This window comes from Scomber scombrus, chromosome 16 (genome assembly GCF_963691925.1).
Source record: "Scomber scombrus chromosome 16, fScoSco1.1, whole genome shotgun sequence".
NCBI lineage: Eukaryota > Metazoa > Chordata > Actinopteri > Scombriformes > Scombridae > Scomber > Scomber scombrus.
Genome location: NC_084985.1, coordinates 17,778,683 through 17,802,682, shown reverse-complemented (window position 1 = coordinate 17,802,682; position 24,000 = coordinate 17,778,683). Strand labels below are relative to the sequence as shown.

The 24,000-nt window shown below is 37.7% G+C and overlaps 1 protein-coding gene across 1 annotated transcript in view; it reads right to left on the bottom strand.

Moving 5' to 3' along the window:
- Positions 1 to 530: 530 nt before the first annotated feature.
- vps50 (VPS50 EARP/GARPII complex subunit) overlaps positions 531 to 24,000 on the bottom strand; it is a 108,216-nt gene continuing 84,746 nt past the window's right edge. Inside the window, exons 23-28 of the mRNA XM_062435924.1 lie at positions 15,688 to 15,836; positions 10,923 to 11,019; positions 9,980 to 10,138; positions 5,875 to 5,996; positions 2,389 to 2,578; positions 531 to 2,267 (exon numbers count right to left, since the gene is read on the bottom strand). Coding sequence (XP_062291908.1) covers positions 2,148 to 2,267; positions 2,389 to 2,578; positions 5,875 to 5,996; positions 9,980 to 10,138; positions 10,923 to 11,019; positions 15,688 to 15,836 — 837 coding nt within the window. The 3' untranslated portion in view covers positions 531 to 2,147. The remainder of the gene's footprint in view (positions 2,268 to 2,388; positions 2,579 to 5,874; positions 5,997 to 9,979; positions 10,139 to 10,922; positions 11,020 to 15,687; positions 15,837 to 24,000) is intronic.

Below are 24,000 nucleotides of genomic sequence, written 5' to 3'. Positions count from 1 at the left end.
TCTTTAAAAGAAGATTTAACAAGTCTTGTTACCCCTTTACAGTGTTTAACAAGTCAATGTGTTCATTTCTAGCATCATCCCTCAGGGGTTTCATTATAATTAAACCAGTGGCGTCTTTGATATCAAACCAACCAGCAGGAATAACAGGAAAAACTAACAATTATAAATAGTGTATAATTTTTAAAAAGTGAGTTGTCAAAGTTATAATGAGTCCTTCACAGCTTTTTTCAGTTTAGGCTGATCAGTAGGAACCTCCCAAACAGGAACGCTGGCGGCTTGTAACCACACAGGAAGCCACATTAATTAGTCTGACAGCGTCCTGCTCCTGGCTGAGAAAAGCATCATTAGAATGGACAGCAGAACTGTTGAAAGGTAATGCTCATATATTCTGATTAACAGCATCACCACCTCTACTGCTGCTGTACCGTGGATATTTTAAAGGTTGGATATGATTTATGGAAGTAAGGACAAAAGACAAAAATGAATAACAGACAATACATGTAGTTAGTTAGTGTGTTTATTATGTTAGAATCATTTTGGTTCAACCTACAATTCTAACACTGATTACTGATTTTCACTATAGTGCACTTGACCCTTAACATCATTTTGACAATGTTTAAATATTTGCATTTGCCTCGGTTGATAAGTTACACGATACTGAGAGGTGATAAATGACAGCACACTTCCAGTAATAATTATATAAAAACCCAAACAAGACACAAAGCAAGAAATAAATATAGACATTGCTCAAAACATTCACATTTACAGTATTCTTCTTGGAATAGTTACACACAAAATATGAAGTAGTATTGAAAACTGTAACTTCATTTTTTTCTCCTTTTGACGTTAATCCAATCTGCCCTCTCTACAGAATTAGTCAAGTTAAACTAATGGAGATGACTGGGGTATAGGGGTGGATGGGCTCTTGTAGTCGACGCAGTTCAACTATTAACTCATGAGAAATCACATAATCAGTGCCTGACTGCACTAACCTGCAAAACTGATAAACAAAAAAATAAGCCAATGTTTCACTGTTCAACAAGAAGGCCTGAGACTCACCCCAGGATAGAAAAGTAATTTCATCCTCAGATATGACAGATGGCAAACAAACAAGTGCAGCTGGTGCAGATACAATCTAAATAGCTAACTATAGCAATTTATATTATTTTCAGAATCATCATTATATTAGATTTATGTCATTCGTGGAAAAAACAAACAAAACAAAGAAGCACAGAATCCAGTCAGGCACAAAAAATACCCTGAAGTGAAACAATAAACAGCAAATACATCAGCTGGGATAATGGATAATCAATGATTAAAGTGAACAATAACCCAGATCTACTCTATCCCCATCAGGAGAACACATTCAATCATGTGATCAAGGCTTTACATTAGATAATACATGTTTTTTAACTACTAAAAACTTCTCTTGGATCTGTAATTGGGACATGTTTTAAATCACAAATCCTAACATTACACTGCCATCAAATTTACTGTAGCAAATGTTCTCTCATTTTTTATTTTATTTATCTCAAGGTAAGGGTTGTGTCAGCAATTGAGCACATTTGGTAAAAAACAGATGGAATGCCATGAACAGCCATGTGGTCAAGAGCCACTTCACACTTCACTGTTAGATGTATTTCTAGTAGTTTATCTGAAAAACAAACCAAATTTCTGTTTCTTGTCACCGAAGTGCTTTATGATATCGTACTTACAGACAGTTTGCAGAAAGACTTTGTAAGCGGCATGTTTGTAGCATGGAAATATGAAGGCATGCATTATGGTACATCAATGAACAGAGTAACTGCAGCATGCTTGAGCGTTAAATACAGTTTTAGTATTATGTCCATCATTATGTCATGAGGTGCATTCAACAAGTGAGTTTTGGCCAGAAAAAGACTGTAGATTGACGGTAAATTAGCAATAAGCTAACATTTGAGCTTTAAATCGTTGTATACAGTAGCTCTACTACTGTATGTACTGTGTGCAGCTCGTTGAACGCACCTCAACTCCTGTATGTGTTTTCTAAACTGAAAGTGAAGACATTCTAGGCTGAGCTCCACCTCGAGTGTAGCTATGGGAGTTTCTCTGTTGGAGTGTCCGTCTCTGTGGGCTGGTTTATACTATTTGGTGGTCTGTCCATCAGTCTATCTCTTGGGTCTGTCAATGTCATCAATGGCTGCCAGAAGTTTCTGGCGGGCCTTCTTGTTTATATGTGAACCCAGGCAAACGTTCACCAAGTTGGCTAGCTGCTTCATGGAGTACTCCTGCAGAAAAATGCAAGAGTCAGTCAGAAAAACACACATGGTGACATTCAATACGAGGCTTTCAGAGAAATGCAGATGTTCACATTTTGGAATTAAAAAAAAGAAACTTCATATTTAGTACCCTGTGATTCTTGATGAACTGCTCCATATCGTTCTCAGTCAGGTAGTAGGCCTTGATGTAGGTCTCAACAAACTCCTTATCGGGGATTGGCCGCAGGTCGGTCAGCTTCTCCAGCTTCATCAGGAACTGTTGAAAGTCCAGCTGCATCAGGGCCCGGCCCTCATTGCTGCATTTCTTCACATTAGCATAGCTACAAAAGAGAAGAGAGCAGCAGAAAAGGAAAAAGGAGCTCAGTATTTCCTGAGGTATTTGAATAGTGTCATTTTTCATTTTTTGAGTTATGAAATTTAACACAGGTGTTGTTCATATGTGTTTTGCCTGAGGGGAATTTTTCACATTGTACGTTTTCCACCCTCGAATGACTCAATTCGAGCTAGCCAGCCAAATTGTGCAGATGGTACTGTATACAGCTACCTAATATAACTAAATCATTTAAATAAAAAAGGAGCATTGAAACGGTGGACAGGTCAATCACTGTCACCCTTGTGGACACGACACAAGCAGGCTGCAGCTTGGATTGGTCTTGACAAACCTGAAAGGATCATTGTGTATTGCATATCATCACAACAAAGTACACAAGGTAGCCAGATGGTTTCTAAAAATGTGAAAACGCCTGAGACTTCATTCAGCTTTCAGGACAATTTGTACTGAATATTTCAGTAAACGTACTATTTATATAATGCGTCAACTTTGATTTAAGTAGCAGAAGGTCATGTTATAATTTAATGAGGGCCAGAAACACTATGGAAATAAGATGCATAACATTTTTATGTTTATTTTATCCAGTGCAATTCATCAAATAAATTTTTTTGTTTTGTTTTTGCCTCTTTTCTTTCTATTTTGTTTTGTGAATATTTGGACAAATTTGTTATGTGTATGTTATTCATGACACTTGCTAAATTATCCATTAAGTCATTAGACATACTGCAGTTTTTATGTATTAAAATGACATTCATGCATGTGTGTTTGTGTGTGTTTGTCATGTATATGGGTCTCATACTCAATATTAAGGTCGGCTGGTGTGCACAGCTGCCTGCCAGAGTGCACATGTATTACAGTGTGTGTGTTCCTGTTTTGTGTTTTATGTGTTTGCCAGTGAGGGCTATTGTCCACTGGCAGGTCATTGTCTGTGACATTTACAGTACATTAGCACGCCACACAGACAGGTACACTCTCTGTAAACTCTCTCTGTCTCACACTTCAACGTTCTCCTCTTCTTTCCTTTCTTCTCTTCCCATTTTCTGCCTCACCCTCATTCACTCTTTCGTCACCTCTCTCATCCTGCCTCTGTTTTGCTTGTCAGGCCTGCCAGACTTCGGTGCTGAATGTTTGAGCTTTGGATCAGAATGCTAACGGAGCCATTTCTGAGTCTCTAAGGGGAGACGAGTGCTGGACAGAGAAAATGAATAACAGACTGAGCGAGCTGGAGTACAAACAAACAAATTGGACCACTCCGTCTTCATGTGCCAGAGGGTTAGGAGTATGTGTGAGTTTATGTGTGTGGAGGGAACAAGCTGGGAGAACCAGGCAGACAGTACAAGACTGCCACAGCAGCTTAAATTTGCCTAGCGCTTCTCATTGGAAAGGGTTCAAAAGTTCTCTTACGCAACGGGAAGAGCTCAGTGAATGTGTAGAAAGATAAACATGTTCCCTTTTGTCAGTGGGTAAGGGGAACCTATGCTTAATGTCCACTGTTCTCCCTCTTAAAAACATTTGGCAAGCACTGAACCACTTCAGCATTTGTTTTTAAACCATTTTCTGTGCCTGCCATCACAGAACCAACAACACTTTAACCGTTACCTGTACAAATTAGCAGCTAGTGAGCTTTCACTCACTTTGTCATCATACAGCTGGTCAGACTCACTGCCGCTCCAAGCCTGCCTGGCGTTCATCACACCTCCGATCTAAAAACCTACTTCACACGTACACCCGACATGCAGACTCTGAGTGAGGAGACAGGGGGGACGCAGGTGCTGAAGAACCCACTCTGTCACCTATGACAGCCTATATCTCTCGCTTACAAAGCAGAACATGGTGAAAGCCATTACAAGGGATGTGTCAAGAATGTTTTACGTGATTGGCTTGTGTCATGCAATCCTCTTGGTGAAGCTGAAAAGATGTGAGTGGCACAGAGGGTTGCTAGAATGAAGAGGAGATGGCAAGAATTTAGAGGTGGTTCTCTCGAAGGATTTTTTGTCCAAAAAGGAACCTGGCAACAAAGCGAGTCTCCAGGTCTCTTATGTACTGCAGGTAATTCCCCCTTGGTCTTAATGGTGTCTGACAACATGCTTTGGAAAGAAATTTGCTAATTTATGTTGTGCAGATGTTAAAACTGAGCAATAAACGGAAAGGAAAGAAAAACAGCATTTTATCTTTTATTCAGCATCTCCACAGACTTTCTTGAGGAGACGCAAATGGATTGGAGTGGGGGGCGCCCAAAATCACTGCAATGCCATAACTCAAAAAAGTCTGTTTGGTCACCATACATGACATAAGCTTTGGGATGCCATTTACAACTTTAACCTGAAAGAAACCTTTTCCAGCTGTCAAAACAAGACCAGACACTTCCAGGAATCTTCCAAACCCTTCACGGTTTCTAAGAAATAAAGCCACTATTCTGCAGGTCTGCGATGCATTTAGTGTCTCAGCTGAGTTACACTGCTCTATAGAAAAATCCATAATGAAAAAATGTGAATTGAGCAATCTTAGTACTTTCCTTTTAGATTTCTTTCCTCCCTGCCACAATTTGGCATTCAGTACACAGTACAATTGCTGACACATCCTGAATAAATATTTCATACATAGAACCTGACTGCTGACTGGGGCATACTGACAAACTATCAATAATAGCTACATTCAATAATTTTAAGATGCAGATTGTCTTTTTTTTCAAAAATGTATTCTACATTTATGAATAAATGCATTTAATAAGGTAGGAACCGCTATCCAATTTGTATTATTTCCACACGACAACACACTTAAAAAACAAAAATTGAGTAGAGTTGTACCAAATGTGCATTTGCGCCAAGATGTTTATAGTACATTTTGACCTTCAGAGCTCTTACAACTTTAAATTCAATTTGTTTGGGTGGATAAAACCTCTGACTCAAACTTGGATATGCACATGCTTTTGTAGACATAGAGAGATGGATGTTACTTGTGTTGAGAAGAGTAGCGTGACTAAATGAATCAAGGGCAACTTGCAGTCTAGACTCTTTTACTCTTCAAGTGCTCTTAGCCACAGTAAATAGAAATCCACAAAGTGTACAGAGTGTCCACAATGCTTAGCTAAAGTTACATGAGCAGAAATCAGATTTATCTTGACTCCTGCTGCCACTAAAGTCTATTAAAATCTGGTAATGGGTAATTTGACAGCGCCCTCCTTCTGCCAAATAATATTTTCCGAATGAAATTTATAAAAAATGAATAGTGACGACAAAGAGCTCTGTCCACAACTTCTGCACAGTTGTTTTATGACTTTCTTACCCCTCTACAAGAGTCCTGTTGGCCAAGCGAATGCAGTGCTCCCACAGGACGTTAGACACGGGCAGTGGGATGCGCACATGTCTGGAAACATCACCAAGTCGCTTGTTAAACTGCTCGAATTCCTGGGAAGGTGGAGGAGAAAACAAAGACAACAGCTTTCATGAGTTAATTACAGTGCTATCAATGTACCAACAATATCTGATGCTTAAGTGCTCTCAGAGAAGATGGTGGGATCTCTATTCTGAATGCTGTAAATGATATGTTATATTATAAAGAAGAAAGGTAAGACTGGCTATAAACTACTCTAAGACCTATTTAACAAACATAAACCTACATGCAATATAAGTCACTTATAGACATAACTGCAACCAAAAAAGGGAAACACTGGGGGTAAGGTTTGGTTTGCTTTCCCGACTGAAAGTCATAAACAATGACAAAGTCTTTATGAGCAACAATAAATTTCCTTTGACTCCTTCACGGCTCCCCTGCGTTACTGGATGACGCCCAACACCAGCTCCCCAAATCTTAACTTGGAGAAGCTGAGCAGTGTTATACAACTACTATTGCTGTGAATTGCACAACATAATTATTTACAGTCTGTAAAGATTAAACTGAAGAAGGGGCGTGTATCAACTAACCTGACGCACGAGATGGTTTGTTACACGGAACCATCGAAGAAGACGATTCTTGGAAACTGTTTTGGTAAAAAACTTTGCAGGTGATTGGAAGAACCATCTGTCAGTCATCGTCTATCACACTTTCACCTTGCGAGGCAGCTGGATTCTCGATGCCGATTGGTTCGAATTACCCGTGGTTCAGACACAAGCGCGTAACTTGAAGCCTGACTGATTCTTATATAATCTTGTGATGTTGTGATCTTGTGAATCCAGCTGCCTCGCAAGATAAAGTATCAACCTCTTTTTGTAAATACTTTGGTCATTACATACTGTGAAAACTGCACATATTGGTATAAGTAAAAAAGAAAAGTAAAACAGATGAAGCAGTAAAAGGCTAAATTATTTTTTCCCTGGAGAAAGCAGCTTACAGTGTCAGTGTGATATTTTACTCCGCTTTAACTAAGCTAGTTTAATGATATAGCACTCTGGAGTGATGGACACATAAAGTCCTGATGCACAGTCACAGACGCGACATAGGAAATATGAATCCAAGCAGCAACTCATGCGTTAAACGTTCATCATCTGTGTACTGCTGAATGTTGTATTCAGGTTTGAAACCATTCCTACTGGAAACATTTACACACTAACCCTAACCCTCTTACACTATATTCATCATCTGCAAATCCGTTTGGGCCATTTTAAAGTTGTAACTTCTCAAACATATTTAAGGTGACCTTTAACATCTGCGGTAACATCTCAGCATTGCAAACATCTCATCATTCCATGACATCACAAAAAAAGGACACCAGTCATGAGGGTGTTTTTACAGCTTGTGTCTAAAGGTAAAAAGCTATTCCAACCTAAGTGTTGAATTTACTGCTCTCTCTGATGTGTTAAATTATGGATGAAAAATATAGGATATAATATTGCTGTTTATAAGAGAAATTAATTGCAGTAGGTAACGACAGTATACACATGTGATGGATTTGTCCCAAGAGTGTGCGCTCCAGTGTTAGCAAATGTACGTCTGATGACTGCAATTCAAATTGCATTTTAATATAAGGCGTACACAACTTCCATTAATTTTGCACCCAAGAGTAAAATGTTATTCATTCATAAACAGTCCCATAATACTTTCTGACCTAAGCATTTTGTCAATGAAGTCATTCTGGGGGCTCCAGCATTTCTTTGCCACTTTATATGCAAATTATTGCCATTGTTGAATGCAAGTGATCAACCTGAATTCATGAATAAAATATTCTCTAGTGTGCATTACAATGAAAAAAAATGCACACTCTTTTCAATCAATGCACATAACACAATACATATGCATTATGTGTGTCTGACAAGTTGTCAGAGCAGGCTATTAGCACCTGATGAGGAAAAGTACATGCTAGCTGCAATATGCGCCACATCAGTCCATCAGGAGGACCGTTTTGACACAGCGAGGTATTAAAACCAGGCTAGTGAGTCAGAGATTTGTCCCTCAGGCAATTTAGCTCATGAGCTAAATTAGTAAGGCTTAAGTGCAGAGCTGCCAGAGCCAGACAAAGATCTATGAGCCATTCGAAAATCACAAGGTGAGTTTCAGTTCTTTTTCATAAGCCAATAACTTTTTGCTGTGATTGGATGCTTGTATTTAGTTATGTATTTATTTAGTAGGATTTCAGCACCATAATTTAACATTTCATCAATGGCATCTAAAGACATAGTGGTGCATATTATATATGGGGATTTGTACCAGTTTGGTCTGTTCATGATCTCCCTTCTTGGAGTGAGCAACTAAGACCTTTCTGTCTCTGAATGTCAGAGGTGACAAAACTAGTGCTTCCCCTCCATGCAAAATGCATGCTGGGATAAAAAGCCAGCATGCATAAAGACACACATTAAGTGTTAAACTTCCAATTCCAAAAATACTTCTGGCGCCTGCAAGCTCAAATGTCTTTGAGAAAACTGAAAACTTCAGGAGAGATCAGCACTCTCAACAGCTCACACATGTACTGAATTATTCACCCCGTCCCAAATAATTGATATTAAAGGTCCCCAAATGAATTTTAACAAGAAAGTCCAGAGCTGTAGAATTTAAGTGGAATAACGAGTTATACTTTATGTAAATGGCACAGATGTTAAAAGTATAACCCAGTTTGTATTTCACAAGTACAACAAAAACACTACGTGAGGAAAAATCCCTGCTAGATAGAAGAAAAGTCTATAACTGCTGCCTTTTCTGTGTTCTACTTTCTGCATATTGTAGATATTGCATTACACTAACAGGATGCAGTGGACAATTATTTGTTTGGGAAGAATAATAAAAACTGGGACAATTTTGAACTCTTCCAAAATGCTTAATATACAAAAACAGAAAGAGGGATTTAAATATGGACACTAGCAGACATTGGATCATCATTTATATTCAACTGACAAAGAGTCTCAGTGGCATAAATGATGCAACAAGCTTAATGGGAAGATGTTTGCATATTATCTCTATAAAATGGCTGCAGCAATCATGTTTGGTTTTTGAACATAAGATTAAGTTGCACAAATTAGGATAAAACCATTTTGTTTTTGTGGGAAAGTTACATTTACTTGTGAAAACTTTATCACATGCAACAAGACAAAGTTTGTTCTTTTTAATTAATAATATATCGAATTAGTAAAATGAATGTGAAAGTGGTGGCTTATAGTGATAAACATATACAAAATGAGAGTGTATTAGCATATTTTAGCTCACTGTTTTGGTTTTCTGGCCTGTAACTTTTCTGCTCAGCCTCGGCAGGTAGCTGTTTTCGGTGAAAAGGCTTTGATAAACCTAATGTATGCAGTTAGCCACTTGCTGGTGAACATAGTAAAGCATTTAGAAGAGCCATATATTTCCCTCTTTGAATTGGTGGGGACCAAAGAAAGAGGAGGAGACTGAATATTTGACTTGCAATTGTTGAATGAAAGCTAATGTTATCGGTGTCTGCAGATGTCTAAATAAGCAACTGTTGCTAACATGTTGGCCTTATCAACTTTACAAGGTGACACTATTACTGTATGTTTACAGCTTGTTTTGCTGTGTCTATATCAATTAATGCTTCTTTATTAATTCCATTTACATGATTTTAAGAACAAAATCTTTTTTTTATTAAATTGAATTAATAATTTGTGACGCTTATTCATAAACCAATCATTAACCAAAAGCACATTGTTAAGTCTCAGATGTTAATATTTATGTGCTGGTTGTGGTATATCCTGTCTGGTAACAGTCTGGAATATACGTTATGTATTAGGGAGAAGTGTAAAGTGCTTTTATTGTGAAGGTCTTAGAAGAGATGTTCGGGGGTGGAGCTGAGCTGTATGGTTACTGATGTTATTGTCGTTGAGCATGGCAGCCGTCAGTAAAGTTGTTGTTGGCTAACCACAAAAAGTTGTCCTCTTTTCGTATAACACACATCACTTCACATGTTACATCAACACTCACCTACACACCTCTTATGCAACATTACCTTTAACAGAACGTCCACATATACATTGTGCTGTGACATTATCTCCCTAATGTCCCATTTAACTCCAGCCATCATCAGCAACATTTGTTCATAGTCAATGGCCTTGGCTGCCACAATCCAGTATATTGGTTTCCGCAGTTCACTGGCTGTGGACACCGTCTGAATGGAGGAGGGGAGAATAGATGTACATGTATTATGTTCCACATGTTCTTGAACGTCACATGTGATGAGGCAGTTATGAAGTCAATGTTTCTTCTGAGACGAATATGATGCTCAGGCAACATAACATCATCGATTGCACAATGCAAAATTGCAACATTTCTGAGAGTGAAATCATAGGACATGACATTCATTTGATGTTTGGGGAAAATGGACCTGTGTGTGCACCTGAACATTTCAAATGTCAAGTGGCCAAAAAAAAAGGAAAAAAAAGAAAAGCCTGTATAAAAAAGAGCGACGTGCTTTGGTTACGAGTGACAGACAATTTTCTCCTTTGTTGATCAGGAACAGGACTGAATGCTGGGCTGCAGATACAGTCATTTGTCTGGCGAAGGAGAAATTGGCTTTTAAAGGAAAACCAAAAGCCAGAATGATGGCTGCAAATAAGTGAATGCCACTGAAATATTTTTATAGGAAGTACATCAAAGACCCTGTCAATATGTCACACTAAATTTTAGTTAGAAGATGTGTGTCCTTTTATAATTGAGCTGAACTTTAAAGCAGGCTTATGGCGTGCTTACAGAGAAATCCACTCCTTCATACAATACAATTTTTCATATAACCAAAAGGCTAATACAGACACTGTTTAAGAGCTGTTGTATGATTACAATAAATCATGATGACAGGTTTGGTAATGCTGTAGTTAGATGTTTGGTACAACCCTACCTGTATCTCACAACATGATTAACAGTTACTGCAATCATGACTATTAAGTTTACAATACCTGGGAATAAAACTGTTGCAGGAAGGGCTTCTTGGCTGCAGGCATCATTGTGTCCAGGTGGGATTGAAGGGACTCAAATTGTTCAGCCAAAAACACACTGCGAAAAAATTAAGACACCCATTTAATTCACAGTAGCAGCATGATGAGGTCTACAAAATGTTTGGCACATAAAATCATCTTTCCTATGTCTTGTTTTTCTATTACTCAAGAGTGGCACTTCTATTTAGAAGAGCTGGTATTACTTTTGAATGAATTCTTATTTTGCTCAGTGCAATGACATCGAAAAACACAACATTGTTTATATATAAACACAATATTATTATTAATTTATTTCTTCTAAATTATTGATTCCGGTTTAATGACCTGAATTGGAATGATTGTAGTTGGGCTTTTTTTTAATGTTTTTCTTATTTGCCACATCAGCAAAATGTTTGAAAGAGAAAGAAAAATATTTGGATACTCAGGTTTTTCACATTCAGATTTGTTCATTTAAAAATATAAAAAGACATAAAATGCTCATTTGTAAAATCTAGACAAATTTTCACTTATATTTAGGCTTCCCTGTAACCTCTGAGCAAGTTCTGTAAATTGGAATAGCTGCAATTGCAGTAATCTAATATTTCTCATGTTCACATTTTATTACAGATTAAACTCAGGCCTTGTCACAACATGTTATGTTGTCACAATTATCCTCCGGTCTCTTGACTCTATGGTCATTTTGCACCTTCTGAAAACTCCTCCTGATTCCCAACTCATAAGACAAAGTCTGATTTATGTTTTTTATGTTTATGTTTTTATTTTATTTTTTACAATGAATGGATTTCAATTATCCTTGAAAAGTAAGTGAAGCAGCAGAGACAGAAATACAGGACAAAATAACCCCAAAACCAAAAAATCAATTCAGTCAAAACTAATCCTCCTATTCTACTGTGAATCCAGCTCTGACTAAATAAAAACCTTTTGATTCAGGCTGATCAATGAAGTGTTAACGTACACTAAATAAAAACTGCAGCAGAAAGTTACAGTGGGCTGGGATGGGTTGGGCAACTGGTATTTATCAAGCCTGGTCCTAACTGCTAAGTCAGTCTTTGTTAAAACCAGTCTTTAGAATGGACATTACGTCAATTACTCCAATTACACTTGAGCCCGGTCTTAACTACATCGGGTCTAAGCATGCACGGCCATGTGAATGGACACACGACTATGGCTATTGCCTTGCAGCACATGTTGCTAGGATACATTGTTAACAATCTCCCGCTGTCCTGCTAATTTGTAGTTAATCATTTCTAATTTGCGGCGACATTATGGAGGACTAAAGAAGAAAAAAGGCAATTTGATTGTCTCTAAAATTCAGATGATGATATAAAAGGAATTAAAAGGTGAATGGATTAAAGTCCTAAAATTTGCGCCTACCTTGGTCAGCTCTGCTTTGTGTGGTGATCTGTCCTGATCAATGTTTCAGCACCATGGATAGCGACATGCGCCAAAGGGGGAGCGGGAGACAAAAAATGACTATCCATGGTGCTGAAACATTGATCAGGACAGATCACATCATAAAGTAGAGCTGACAAGATGGGCACCAATTTTAGGACTTTAACCCATTCACTTTTTCTTCCTTTCATATCATCACCTCAGGTCAATTCTAAATATAAAAGAGACAATCAAATTGCCTTTTCTTTAAGACTTTTTTTGTTTTATTTATTTGTAACCTTCTTTTCCACTTGATTTATCTTTATCCTGCATTTTCAAGATTTTGTTCAGTTTTTGCATATATTTGCAGACAATTTTAGGCAGGAAATGAATAATTCTCTATAAATACAGCATACAGACAATTATTGAAGTTTAATTGGGAGTAATGGAAGAAAGACTAATTATAGTTACTGTACAAGGTACATTTTTTGTTAAAAGCTGCAATGCAGGTGACAATACCTGCAGACAAAGACAAACGTTGTGGTCCCACATAAAGTCCAGTGACAGCTTCAATAAGCTCTTCAAACAGATTTCTGCTACAGGATCAAAACTTTACAATCAGCTCCTCATTGTTATATGTCCCATGAATTGCTTCTGTCCCTAATAACTCTCTGCCATCTATTGCTGTACAGTTGATGTACGAGATGTGCTATTGTCGTTACAATGCTGATCAGTATTATAATGTGTGTGGTTTAGGTCGTTACTATAGAAACATCCTAGATTTTGACTTCACACTTGCCCCTGACTAGGCATAAGATTGATTCTTAGTCTTAGAGACAAGAAGGCTTAAGCCTAGTTGGTGCAATTGGGTTGGACTGAGAATGCCAAAGTACGACGACTTAGCTTCAGACTAGGTATTAATTAAGGAGAAGAAATATACTGAATAAGCCAGAAAAACTGCAGTATTCTCCAGCAGAACTGCTTCAAAAACCCATTATCCCCACACATTTCTGATGATGGAATTGGTGGGGCTGACTCCAACTTTCCAAAACCAACAATCAGAGTAAGCAGTATGTTTCTGAAAACATTTGAGGTGAGAACTAGGCAATGCAGTAACAGAATATTGATTCATATTTGATCAGCACTGCCTAGTTTGACAGTTTGATCTGAGTTTTCGAGCCGGTTGTGTTGCACTGGATGGATCTCCTTTGCATTAAATTGAGGTGGAGTCGTGATTATGCAAATTCAGATACAGTGGTTGGTCTGTCAACTCGTTGCGCTGTATCCATCATGCACCACGAGGCTGGATCTCCTGCTCTCCATAGAAAATGAATGGGATACGTCGAGTTGCCATCTGTCAACAGATTTGCGGTGTTTACACCATGACTCAGCAACTGAGCAACCAATGTTATATAATACACTCTCTCCATCGGGGCTGAAAGCTGTCCCTGTCCCTTTGAACATCATCAGCTCCTTAATCAGCTGATAAACAATCTAGGTCCAGCTGAAACCAACTGGGTGGGCTGGAGCAGAATGTACAGCACAGTAAGTTGGCAGGATGTTTTAGCACAAGGGTTTAGCTGATGAATGGACACTAAAAATATGAGAGCAGGGTTTTAAGTGTATTTATAAAACAGTCAGACACCAACGATAAGAAATCTGAAAAAATCCAATATCATACTTTGGCCAATAGTCATTTCTTTTATATATATATATACACACAATTAAACATTTTGATAATACTCCCTTTATTTACTTTTTTAAAGAATTGTGATCCCAATATATAATGAGCAGAACATTTTATACTTGGTAGGAATGGGCCACCAGTTATTTCTCTTTCCACTTTCAACTAATCACAAACCTTTTCTGAGCTGTTATCGACACAGGAAGACAACTCTAAACTGAGCATTAATATCTTTTTGCAGCAGGAAATGTTTGTATGCATGTGGATATAACAACTCTCAGTAGCCTCTTTTAAGTCTTAAAAAAAGAAAAAAAGAAAAGATACTTTTTGGATTTGTAGTATGCAATTTGTTGTGGATGCTCAGAACCTAATAGAAATCCTTATATTGACAGCAAGAATTAATCTGTGCTGTGTGAATACCACTAAATCTGAGAGTGCACTGCATAAATAAACCACATTAGTTCTTTCCACAGAGCTAAGAGAATCTAATTAAGGTTAGCTTGAACAGTGAGTGTTTAGCTCTGCAACATGGTGTGGTTGTGGAATAAAAGCACACCCTGCAGTTCATACTTATCTAATCACGCTTGTTTAAATATGACACTGCTGAACAGCTAAAAGGATGAACAACAGCAGGAGTGTCACTTCACAGCACTCATATGTTGTGCTCAGAGGTCTTGCATGCTTTGCTGTTTTGTCCACTCCAGGGCTGAACAACTCCCAGCAGCTTTTTTTTTTTTTTTAAAGATGATGTTTAAAATTGAATAAGCTGTAGATGGCAGAGGTGCTCACAGTACACACTGAGGTTAGCTGGTGCGGTACCTTTTCTAATAGCAGAGAGAAATGTCTCATGCCATCCTACCCAGAACAAGTCTGTCTCCTTTCTCCCCCAGGAGACTCATTTCCTTTCAAACTTTACCAAAGTAGCATCTTCACCTCTGTACTTTAGCTCTTCTACTTTCATTCACTTTCTTCCCAGCTTGTTTCCTTCCTCCGATACTTAAAAAACTTTATGGGAGTGTAAGTCGATTCAGCATTTTTGCAGCAGTGTCATCTGGGCCCTCAGACTTTCATTATAAAGCTTTCATTATGAAGTCTTTTCAGGGTCCAGGAGGAGAGGCACTCATTATGTTTTGACCTAATTATATGATGGCGCTATGAGTAGCGTATTTAGATCCACTAGATAGAAAGAGAGGAAGAAGTACTACACAGACACAGCAAGTAGAGTTAAACACAAGTAACAAATTAAAGGGATCTCAATGTCATTTTTTTTTCTTCTTTTCAGTTAAACAGGCTTCATGTTGAAAACAATAATGCCACACACTGCAGTTTGATCCTTGAAGGCTAGGCTGTATAACACTGCCTAATGAAATAAGGACCACCTTGAGGTGAGGCAGCGAGCGGTGAAACAGCCTCTTCACTTGATCAGAGAAAACGCTTTGTTGAACAACAAAGTGATGTAACTGACACGTTACATCACAGGACACACAAGTGATGACATGGGACAAGCAATGCTGTCATATTCACTAAGTTAAGTAGTAGTGGCAGCAGAGGAATAATCACTGATACTGCTTTGTGCTGTCCTAATGTGTAATTACTCTGTGTTTACTTATTTAGGTTATTATGCACAGTAATTATTTGTGGTTGTACTTGGGTGTTGTAGAGAGTACTTACAGAGACTCAGTGGCCACCACTCTCTGTGCCAGCCCATAAAGAGTCCCACTGTTAGTGAGGACCACTAGTTGGCTGAGATGGGGGCTGGGAACTTTCTCCTTCTTGTCCTCTGTGGGGCCGTGCACTCCTGCATTTTCCCCCACTGCCTCCTGGAAAACACACAGATGAATGAGCAAGTTAGCATGCAGTGGAAAACCTACAAACATTCAGGCAAATGTATATTAAACTAAATGTTTAAGGCTTTCCCAATCACGTGAGGTTAATTAACCTCTGGTTTCAAACTGCACGGGGTTTTTGGACCCCTATATACTTACCTGGGACGTCTAGTTATTATTATTATTAATATTATGGTTATTAGAAATAAATGACTTAAATCAACTGTTACTAACAGTGTTAATTGTGATCCTCTGTCTAGGTTTCTTAGGCAGAGCTGCTGTGCGAGTTCACTGTCCAACAGTTGAATTCAGATTTACCTGACCTAAATGTTTCTCTTGCAAAATGAAGACAAACTACAGATATATGCTCGAATGTAAGCATAATCTGAAATTCAATCGACCTTGTGGAACTCAGTCACATCCAGAGCGTGCACACTCTGAAATTTTGCTGACCATACACTCAACAGCCAGCATTTATCTTCCTTTTGATGTATTCTGCTTTACCTCTCCATCCAGCAATGCTTTTATCCTTTCATTTGAAAAACAATTGAAAAAAGAAAGACAAATATTTGAAACTAAATCCTTTCCCATCAGTCATAATAATCGGTATCTACATGCAAAGCACTGAGATTCCATACAGCAGGGCGGATTATTTTCTATAAAATCTTCCTAGGTGATGTAACACGTTGGCATTAGCCCCCAAAAACAGCCTGTGGCAGATCAATAGCAATCACACAGGTAATGAACAACTGAGGGCTATTAATGCTGTACCATATCTCCCACTTACAAACCACACTCTTGTGCAATCTGGGTCTAATTTTGTATACGAGCACCATTATAACAGACAACCAGGGGAAAGCTTTTGTTACTGAGACTGCACTAAGTACACAGAGTAGAGACAAGCTGTTATAGAATAAGGAAATGTGCAAAACAAAGCCTAATGTAGAAGTAAATGGTTATATCACTTCTAATTCATCTGAAACACATAATAAGACTTCATGTCACTAGTTTATCAAGAAAGTTAATACATGGAAAATAGGAAAAATATCTGTGCTTTGTTGTAAAACAGGCAGTGAAGTGTACAGTTTTAAGAAGATGAAATCTTAAGTCCCTCTAACAGCCATCTATCCACTAAAGATATATGAGCAGCTCAGCACACAGTACAAAAATGCACAGTATGCAGCTCCTTAAACAATTTATGGTTAAGACCTGCTGGAACTATACTGTCTCCTCCTATGTGAAAAATGCAACCTTTCCAGAACCTCTACGTTATCTCTCTGCACTCAATCACACCTTCACTGTTGCAGAGACCATTATCAGTCTGAAAGAAAATTTTATCACGTTCAGAAGAAACACATTAATTATATTACTTTTACGGCGCAGGGATTCAAATGGTTTCCCTATGGATGGTGCAATATATCTCTCCTAAGTGCAACTCTTTGCAAATATAAACCATTTCATGTGTTAGACTCAGAGCCATGAATAAAACAAGACATGAAATGGTATGACACACTCCTTGGCGCAGATGGTAAAATGAAATGTAACACGCTTTTAACAGCAAGTTCATTATGGTTAAGTGAATAATACTAATAATGACATTTAATAAGGATATGTCTTACATTTTAAACCACACGCAACATCTGTTTGCACATAAAAAACACGATTAGTGCATCGTTACTGTCTGATTCACCAGCAGCAAATTTCCCTGTTCTGCCATTTACAAAAACAGAGATGAAAGGAGAGTAAAAAGATAAAACACTGATCTTTCATACACTGCAAACTTTCTCTTTTATGTCAAGAAGCTGCAGTGTATCCACACTGAACTGTAGCATCTCTCATCTACACCAAAGCACCCAAACTCTGGCTTGTACACAAGCTGAGACAGAGAGTATTTATTCTAAACCCAGTGCAAAGAAAGTACAACTTTAGCTCCAAATTGAAGAGACACTTCTAACTTATTACTTTAATCAGTGAACTGTGTTGATGCTTTATTCAGTACACTTGTGTTTTCAAGAACGTGCGTTAAAAAGTTTGCACTGGTACTTGTTGAGGAAATGAGTCTAACAGGCAGGCGACCTCATATCACAAATTGAAACACTCAATCGGGATTGTTGTTAAGACCTTCATGCTGCAATTTAAATCATTTCAAGCTAGGAAAACATTCCTCAACAATACTGGAAAGTTGATCATTTCCCGTATCCCAACACTCTTTTAGTCTGCCTAAGCTAATATGAATTTATCCTACAGTCATTCTCGCCCTTGCTTTATGAACGACAGCACTGTGTGTAAACAAATCCACTCGAAGCTACAACGTCAGTAATGTCAGGTCACCAATCACTGTGAAGGGTTAAAGCCACTCAAAGAACACTTCACAGCAGCATAGACATGACAACTCACAGCAGTTATGGAGTTAATCCAGAAAGGCCATTAGGGCCTGATTCAAACAGTGATAAATGATTGAAGATGTAGAACATGATGAAAACTGTTGCAAACCAGTTGATGGTGGTAAACAATAGCCAATAATAGATGAGTAAATAAAGAAAAAATACCAATCCCTTTTTCTTTCAGTAGGTATTAAATCCTTTTTTTCCCCCTTCTTCTCTCAAATTCAAATACCCTCAAATCATGAGAGTGGTACCATACTCTGGTCGTAATATGCAGCTGGTTACATCAGGACAGCAAAACCACTAATAACTTTTTTTAAAGTTTTGTCTGTGAGCTCGCTCCTGTTGGGGACACAAGGTAGAGTTTACAAAAGGTAAACCAAGAGGATTTTCAATGTGAGAAATACCTCATTACTTGGAAGCCAGCCTCCAAATACACCCCTAGGAGGAAAGCAAAATACTCTATGACATCTAAAATTATGTGTATGCACAAATGACGTAAAAAATAAATAAAATATATCTATATATATATCAGCAGGTGTTTCATTCTCGTCCTAGATGCCCCTTTTGAGCAGCCATCACTGCTCCGGAGCAACCATTTGCATTTCTTGTCTCTTATCTCTTTACTTGCTCCCAATACAGTGTTCCCTTTAATTCTGCTACATCACACTGACTTCTATCACTGAGTTGCAATATTAAAGTCACACTGGTAGTCATACATTCTCCTTAGCATGAATCCTATCAATTACACTTGTGTTGCATTGCAGCAAAGTCTGGTTGTTTCTATTTTTAATCACACCACATGAGGCTTGACCTTTCATTGACTGTACCCCTGCAGCATAAACACTTTATACAAAAAAAGGAAAAAGCAGGCTCCTGATAGACAGTCAGGAGAAAGTTGTTTTTCTGTTCTGACCGTGCGTAACGCAAAAGGTGAAAAAAAAAAAAAAAAAATCAAAAATCAAAAATCAAAAACCAAGCACCTTCCATGACATTTAAAATTTGACATATCCATTTTCTTCAATTCTGAGGCAAGAAAATGCTTTTAGACGTGCTCCAACCAAGCTTTAGTAGCAACATCAGCAGGGTTTTAAGGTGACACACATGCAGCATACGCCTTGATTTGCTGCCTCATGTTTATTAGTTCATTAGATGCTTGATCTACAATCATTATATGCTAATGGTGGCAAACATGATTTGGTAGAATAGCATTAACATAATTTCCTGCTGTTGCAGCCCTTTGGAACCCCTGAGTATTTTAAATGATTTTGTGGAATAAACATGCAAATCATTGCTGATACATTGGTTGACATCTAGCATGTTAATGTAATGGATAAAATAAATAAATTCAATTGCTTCTGCCTGTTATAATTTGGAAATAAATTCAATATAGGCTATAATCAAGAGCTCATTTCTCTGCATAAATTAATTCCAACAAATGAGAGATTAAGTATATTTTTGTGGAAATTATGACTCAAGAACACTAATCTTAATGGTTGTTGGCAGACATGCGCCGAACTGTAACTGTATGATTCATCAGATGAATCACAAAACACAGGTACAATTTAACTTCATTAATCTGAAACATCTCAAAATAGCTTCACATATACAGTAAAAATGGCGACAACTCTTCAGTCATCACCATGGAGACGAACCAATTGCAGTTTAAACTCTGTTATTTGATATCCTGAAAGATACGACTGTAAAAAGCATTTTGAGTTCACTTTGATTGTGATGAAAGTCGATCGAAATGACAAATGATTTCAGTGAGATTAAAGCAAACCAACTCCATGTGCCTGCTGTACTGCCAAGTACTAGTCCGTGCAAAAGAACGCCATATTGTACAAATTAAGCCTCACTGATAGATATTTCAAAGTCATACAAGGGGCTGAAGAATGGGGGACGAAGCAGACCTTTCCATATAGCATGACTTATAGTGGAGAGGTTTTTACTTCATTTGATTTAAATCCTGCAGCTGCTGAAGTTATTTAGATTTTAAACCTCGAGTTTCTCTGCTCTACTTATCACTTTTGGTAACATTTCTGGCATGCTGATGATGTAAGAAATGCATATATGTCTCTATGTATGTGGCTATATAGAGTTTATGCACATATTCTAAGAAATCATAGAATATACAATTCACACAATACATAATTGCCCTAAAAGACACTCATTTAACTTTCAATGTGCTACCTTCAATCATGCTCCATCAGTTTATGGTTGACAAGTTGAGCTTTGGTCATTAGCAAGTCCCTTAGTAAGTTAATTTATTGTTAGTAGTTTCCTGTTAGCAAGAAGGAAAAGAAATCAAACTTTTGACAAACGCCAAATGACCATGAATCTGGAATTATGTCATGTGCATCCAAGCCTGGTAAAACAGTTCTACAATAAAATGCTCTCAAATTGCATCTGTTGCATTTGCCAGAGCGATCTCAAAGTCCGAGCCAAGTGCTGAGTACACACACTCAGCAGATCCTCACAAATCACACAACTTTTCAGAGGACTTTTACAAAATAGCCTAAGGCTGCTTACTCTTTATACTGCACAGCTGACATCAATTTGCTATTTTATGGGAAGATAAATATGATTGTTTTTCGTTCACACCATGAGAACATTCACCCTAGTGTTATAAGTTCAATGGTCATCAACCTCTGACTGAGTAAAAATAAATGAATAAATGAAAATAATCATGCATAAGCAGTGTAGCCAACCATGACTGTGCCATTCCTGTATAAAGCCTTGCTGAACCATTTTGTTGCAATAACTAATGTATGCATTTCTTCTTCGAGTAACCTGCCCCCACATCATAGACAACTGACATGTATTTCTCTTTATAGCTCACACACCGTCTCACATCACAAATCACTCACAATCACTGTTGACTGCACATGGCTTTGTCAGTATGAATAATGTACAAGGTACAACAGTTGATCCAAATGTAAAGGTGTAACCCCAAATTTAAATCAGTCTGGGGCAGTGGTGGCCTAAAGCCTGCTTTTGCCTGCTCCAGTGGAGCTTCCAGGTATAAATGTGTGATTGAAACACACCAAACCTGAAAAAGAGAAACTCCTCTAAAAAAATAAAGGTTAAAAACAGATTAGAACCTGTTATCCTCCTTCAAATTTTTTATACACAAAGTACTGTAATGTTTCCAGATTTCAGCAACATTCATAAAAACCTGGCATAGAATGTAATCAAAGCCTGTAATTTGAAATATGATCAGCACAGACGCATAAAATGCAACAGCTGGTGAGCTTCTCTTCATTCTGTGGTTTCAGTAGTAAAAAATAAAGTGTTATTTAGTCACAAATTTAGTGTTTTATATGTAGGTGGTAAAATACAAAATAAAAAAGAATTTACAAATCATATAATTTAATCCATTCATATTCTATTATACAAATATGGTTAGAAAAGCTGATTCAATTAAAGAAGTATTAGATTCAGTTTCTTTAATTATTATATTTGTGTTTTAGTACATTTAAAAAGCTGGCAATTCTACAGACCAATAGCCACATTAGCAAGTAAGGCCAAAAGTGGATTTCCTGGCAGGCAATACACAGATTTGGCATTCTCCAAGGAGGATGCACTGCAGGGTATAATTTGTTCAACACTGGTACAGAGGAACAGAAGGCGGTCAACTGATAAAAGACGCTCAATCGAGTTACTGATATACAAAAACAAGCTGCGAGGCCCACTGAAGCCTGTTACTTTGAAGTTGTGCTTGGAAAATGTTCACTGGTGACCTCAATGACAGAAAGTAGAGTAGATCCTTTAGAAAATGTGTTTTGCAATTCCATCCACAGTCTCGCTTTCTTTAAAGAAGCCCTATTAAATGAGCCAACTGTAGAGGAGCAGACTGAATGTTAATGAATGAATGCTAAGTATTTCCATCTATCAGTTTGGGTGTAATCTATACAATTATGTTAATTAATCAGGGCAGTGGCTGTAAGAGGTCTTTACTCATAAAACAATAATTAAGATTTCACTTGAACTTACACTCGAGGCATTTTCATAATTTTTTCATAATTTACTATTCTACTTGTGGAAAAGCCACATATACATGCTATTAGAGCTAATCACACCAACATTAAATGTGGTCTTTTAGCCTGTGCTAGTAGTTCACTGCAAGCATGGCTAACAAGCCTCACATTAAACTGCACAGGACTGGCTAAGCATCACGGAAAGTTACAACCACGTCCAAATCAAAGCATCTTTTTCATCTCACCTGCCCATAGCCACAGCCAATATAATCCATTTTATTACACTTAATGAACACTTACTTTGAAACATAATCAAAGTTAATCAGTGCGTTTTGAATGAAAGAATATATTTCTGCCCATTGTGTTAGAGGAAAGGAAATCTCTGTGTGGGTGTGTGAATGCTCAGTATAATCTGAGTTGAAGTGACAAAACGGGGGCGAAATAGCAGGACTGGAGCTCTTCTTTGTGAGCTCACGGTGTTTTAATTATCTGCCTGGCACTGGAGCTTAGATAGAAGTGCTTCTTCAGTTAATGAACCATTTTAAAGACCTTTTTGCTTATTGATGAGTAAAAAGGGACCTAAAGCCTCCCTGTGACAGGCAGATAGCGTCAGTCTTTTGTTAGTTTTTTTTTTCCCTTTTAAACTAACCACTCTGCTCCTGGATGACATTTAACACGTAATTCCCCCAAGCATTGAAGTAATGCAAACCTTTGATTGACATGATGTTGACATACTGTGCTTGTGTTACAGATATAACTGAAGGCTTAAGTTACTAACTAACCCTAACCCACAGCCCAAGTTGATGTCTTCAAATCGCTTAACCATTAAAAACCCAAATATATTAACTTTAGGAAATTTTGACTCTTATGATCATAAATGAACTCTCTTAATGTAGGTGGCAGCAGACATTAAACTGTTACAGCCACCACAAAAGAAAAGCTAGAATTCCCATCATGTTTCATAACGTGAAACAAAACAGCAATATAACAGGCCAAGACAATTATATATTTATAGAAAATGAGCGAATGAATGGAAAATATGTGAATTGCATAAACAGATTGCATACATTCTTGTTCTATCTCTCTTCTGGACTTATGCTCATATTTGCTCTTAACACACTTGACAAAACTTTGGCTGACAATGTTATTAAAACTGGCCAGCAGCCATCATTCAAACCAAATACATCTGTCTTAATACCTAAACATATCTGACAAGTTTATTCATGCGTATGGTCTTCTGTTTAATTTCTGACCTAAAATGTCTTCCTTTCTGTCTGCAGTCACACAAGTTGCAGTTAAGGACAAGCTGTTCTCTAGCTGTCTTTGTATCTTTGTCATTTTTCAAGCCTGTAATATAAATACAGTTGTGTGTGTCTTCACTGTCAGGGTGATAAGACTTCATCAGTGATCAATAATTAATGTGAATGTTACAGAATACACTAGAGACAGAATAGAGTGAGCCAGAAATGGTAGGGAAGGTGGGGGGGTGTTAGATATAAATATACAAAGATATTTCTGGTTGTTGCAGAAAATAAACACACATGCCAAGACAAAAACAGAGCACAGAGCATACAAAAGGATGGAAAGGATTATCAGTGTTTCAAGAGACATTTCACCGCAACTGCATTACAGTTTATAAAATGTTTTCGGAGCCAAGCCATAATTTGATTGGGAATTTTGGAGAGCAGCATCACCCCAAAAGCCTTCGGGAAGAATTTTTTACTTGATTCTGTCAGCTTTTGGTAACATCCAGTAGTGGAAGAAGAACAGCTTGCCTAAAGATCGACTTCAGTG